The sequence below is a fragment of the Miscanthus floridulus genome, chromosome 7 (assembly GCF_019320115.1).
Source record: "Miscanthus floridulus cultivar M001 chromosome 7, ASM1932011v1, whole genome shotgun sequence".
NCBI lineage: Eukaryota > Viridiplantae > Streptophyta > Magnoliopsida > Poales > Poaceae > Miscanthus > Miscanthus floridulus.
In genome coordinates this window covers 18613849-18617528 of record NC_089586.1, presented here as the reverse complement: position 1 = coordinate 18617528, position 3680 = coordinate 18613849, and the positions used below count along the sequence as shown (strand labels likewise).

The following is a 3680-nucleotide window of genomic DNA, read 5'->3' as shown; positions in this document are numbered from 1 at the left end:
GGTGCCTCGTAGTTGGCTACATTGTTGGAGGCAGGAAAATAGAGGTGGACCGTGTACTTTATGCGTATCTCGAGGGGCAAAATGAAGACCAGCCCACGCCGGTGCCTCTCTTCATCAGCGACCCACCGAAGTACATCGTCTAGTACTCTTGGTTGACGGCTACTGGTGGCATCTGGACCTCGGTCCATTCCACAATGAAATCGGCTAGTGCTTGGGACTTGATGGTCATTCAAGGGGCATACGAAATATCCTGAACCATCAGCTCGAGTGCCCACTTGGTGATTCTCCCTGTGGCATCCTAGTTTTGGACAACCTTGCCGAGAGGGAAGGATGTCACGACCATCACAGGGTGACTCGAAGTAGTGACACAGCTTCCTTTTGTTGATTAGGAAGGCATACAAGAGCTTCTAGATTTGTGGGTAGCGAGCCTTGGAGTCAGACAAGACCTTGCTAATGAAGTATATGGGGCGCTACACTTTGAGGGTGTGTCCCTCTTTCTCTCGCTCTACCACCATGGCGGTGCTGACCACTTGTGTGGTGGCCATGATGTAGAGAAGAAGTGGCTCTCCATTGGTCGGGGGGACTAGGATTGGGGCTTTTATCAGGATTTCCTTGACTTTGTCGAGTGCCTCCTAAGCCTCGGAAGTCCACGCAAACCAATCGGTCTTCTTTAGAAGTTGGTACAGTGGGAGGCCTCGTTCGCCGAGGCATGAGATGAAATAGCTAAGCGTGACGAGGCACCCCGTGACTCGTTGCACTCCCTTTAGATTCTAGATCAGACCTATCCTCATGATGGCCGAGATCTTCTCTTTGTTGCCTTTGATGCCACGCTCGGAGACGATGAACCCAAGCAGCATACCCCTTGGGACCCCAAAAATGCATTTTTAGGGTTGAGTTTGATGCCATTTGCTCATAGTTTTGTGAAGGTCTGCTCTAGGTCATCCATGAGCTGGTCGGTCCGTTTGGACTTGGCTACGATGTCGTCTGTGTAGGCCTCAATGGTTCACCTGATGAGGTCTCTAAAACACTTGAGCATACATTGCTGGTATGTAGCTCCCGTGTTTTTCAGACCAAAAGGCATCGTGACATAGCGTAACAACCTAAATGGGGTGATGAAAGAAGTCATGAGCTAGTCAGACTCTTTCATGGTGATCTAATGGTACCCAGAGTATGCATCAAGGAAGCAGATAGTTTCGCACCCTGAGGTCGAGTCGATTACTTGATCTAAACGTGGCAAAGGAAATGGATCCTTTGGACACGCCTTATTGAGACTCGTGTAGTCAACACACATTCTCAATTTCCCATTCTTTTTTGTACAAGGATGGGATTGGCTAACCACTTGGGATGATACACTTCCTTGATGAATTCGACTGCCAAAAGCTTTATGATCTCTTTGCCAATGGCCCTACGCTTCTCCTCATCGAAGCGGTGCAGGTGCTGCTTCACTAGCTTGGAGCCTAGCCTGATCTTCAAGGCATGCTCGGTTACTTCCCTCGAGATGCTCGGCATGTCCAAGGGTTTCCACACGAAGATATCTCTATTGGTGCGGAGGAAGTCGACAAGCGTGCTTTCCTATTTGGAGAAAAGTTTGGTGTTGATGCGCACCACTTTGCCCTTGAAGATATTGGGGTCTATGAGGACCCCCTTGATGCCCTCCATGGGCTCAAAGGATCTAGCCAACTGCTTGGAGTCAGGTGCCTCCTCGGTAGTCCCTTCCTTGATGACTGCAAGCTCCTTAGAGGCGATGATTGCCGAGGCATGCTCACAGCACTCAACCTCGCACACATAAGCGTACTAGAAGGTAGTGCCCATGGTGATGACCCCACACAGGCCCCACATCTTAAGCTTTAGGTAGGTGTAGTTTGGGATGGCCATGAACTTCATGTAGTATGGTCGTTCCAGGATGGCGTGGTAGGTCCTATAGAATCCAACCACCTCAAAGGTGAGGGTCTTCATCCTATAGTTGGTCGAATCCCCAAAGGTGACGGGCAGGTTGATTTGCCCGAGTGGTATGGCTTGCTTCCCTGGCACGATGCCATGGAAAGACACGATGCCCATGGCATCGAGTGTCTCGACGTACATGATGTCAAGTCCGCTGCCTTCATCCATCAGCACCTTGGTGAGGTGCTTCGTGCCGACGATTGGGTCAACCATGAGCGGATACCTCCTCGACTGTGGGATGCTATCCGGGTGGTCAGATCAGTCAAAGGTGATGGCGGACTCTAACCACCGAAGGAAGGACGACATGGTCGGTTTGGCCATGTAGACCTCGTGGCGTGCGATCTTTTGGCGGCGCTTGGAGTCATAGGCCACCATCCCACCAAAGATCATAAGTCAATCGTTTGGGGTCAAAAAGCCACCGTTCTTCCCCTTGGTGTCGTCTACCATTGGCTCTGACTTCTTTCTCTGGTTCCCCTTGTCGGAGCCACCGGATAGGAACCGCTTCATGAGAACGCAGTCCTTGTATAGATGCTTGATAGGGAAGGCGTGGTTTAGGCATGGCCCCTCAAGCAGCTTCTCGAAGTGGTTAGGAGCATTCTCGGTGGGCGCCCAGCCACCTTTTCGCTCGGTAGCGGCCACGAGTGATCTCCCGTGCTACTGCTTGTTCTTCTTCTTATTCGGACGGTTAGAGGGGCCCTCGTTGGTGTCCTCGTCCCACCTCGCTTTGCCTTTGGAGCGATAAAAAATCGCTCCAACCGCCTCCTCGCCTGAGGCGTGGCTGGTCGTGATGTCAAGGAGCTCCTTGGTGGTCCAAGGGCCCTTATGTCCTAGCTTGTGGACCAGAGACTCACAGATGGTCCTAGACAGGAAGGCTCCGATGACGTCGGCATCAGCGACATCAAGCAACTCATTGCATTGCTTGGAGAAGCGTCAGATGTACTCATGGAGAGTCTCTCTAGACTTTTGTTGGCAATTTTTTAGATCCTAGGGGTTCCTAGGGTGTGTGTAGGTGCCCTCAAAGTTTCCCACAAAGATCTCCTTCAATTCCACCCAACTTTGAATCCGGTTAGGCGGAAGGTGCTCCAGCCATGTTCATGCCGAATCGGCCTAAAACAAGGGAAGGTTGCAGATAATGAAGTCATCACTATCTGCGCTGCTGGCTTGACAAGCAATCCGGTAGTCCTCAAGCCACAAGCTGGGGTTCATCTCCCCGGAGTACTTCGAGACATTGGTCGGCGATCGATACCACAGCAGGAAAGCCACGTTGAGGATGTGCCGGCCAAAAGCCTAGGGCCCCGGTAGGTCAGGGCTCGCGCTTCGGTCTTCGCCGCTATCGTAACGTCCGCCATGATGAGGATGGTAGCCATGGCTAACCTCCTCTCTCTTGTCACCCTATCCATGCCTACAGGCGTCTAGGGTGTTGCGTGCGTCAGGTTGGGGCCAAGACGCTCATGCACTGGGATCATGGTAAGTCCCCCACCGTCACTTGTGCCTGGTGGATGGACACGTCCCTACCACATCGTCCTAAAGACACGTGCTGACTAGCATCGAGCTCGCGTCACCGAGACAGCGTGCTTTCCGCCTATTGCACCGCTTCTTGCTCGAGCAGCGTGCGGATCTCGTGGTGGACCTGATGGTCTTCGGGTGTCGTGGGCTCCGAGAGCCTTTAGAGTAGGACCACCGTGGCAGCTATGTTCTGACTTGCTCGGATGAAGTGCGGGAGGCCTCTGTCGTCCTTG

The 3680-nt window shown here is 52.5% G+C and overlaps 1 protein-coding gene across 1 annotated transcript; it reads right to left on the bottom strand.

Moving 5' to 3' along the window:
• Nucleotides 1–1794: 1794 nt before the first annotated feature.
• On the bottom strand, nucleotides 1795–2154 carry LOC136465169 (uncharacterized). Its single transcript, XM_066464016.1, has one exon. It carries the CDS (start codon nucleotides 2152–2154, stop codon nucleotides 1795–1797), a length of 360 nt encoding a protein of 119 aa, XP_066320113.1.
• Nucleotides 2155–3680: the final 1526 nt, after the last annotated feature.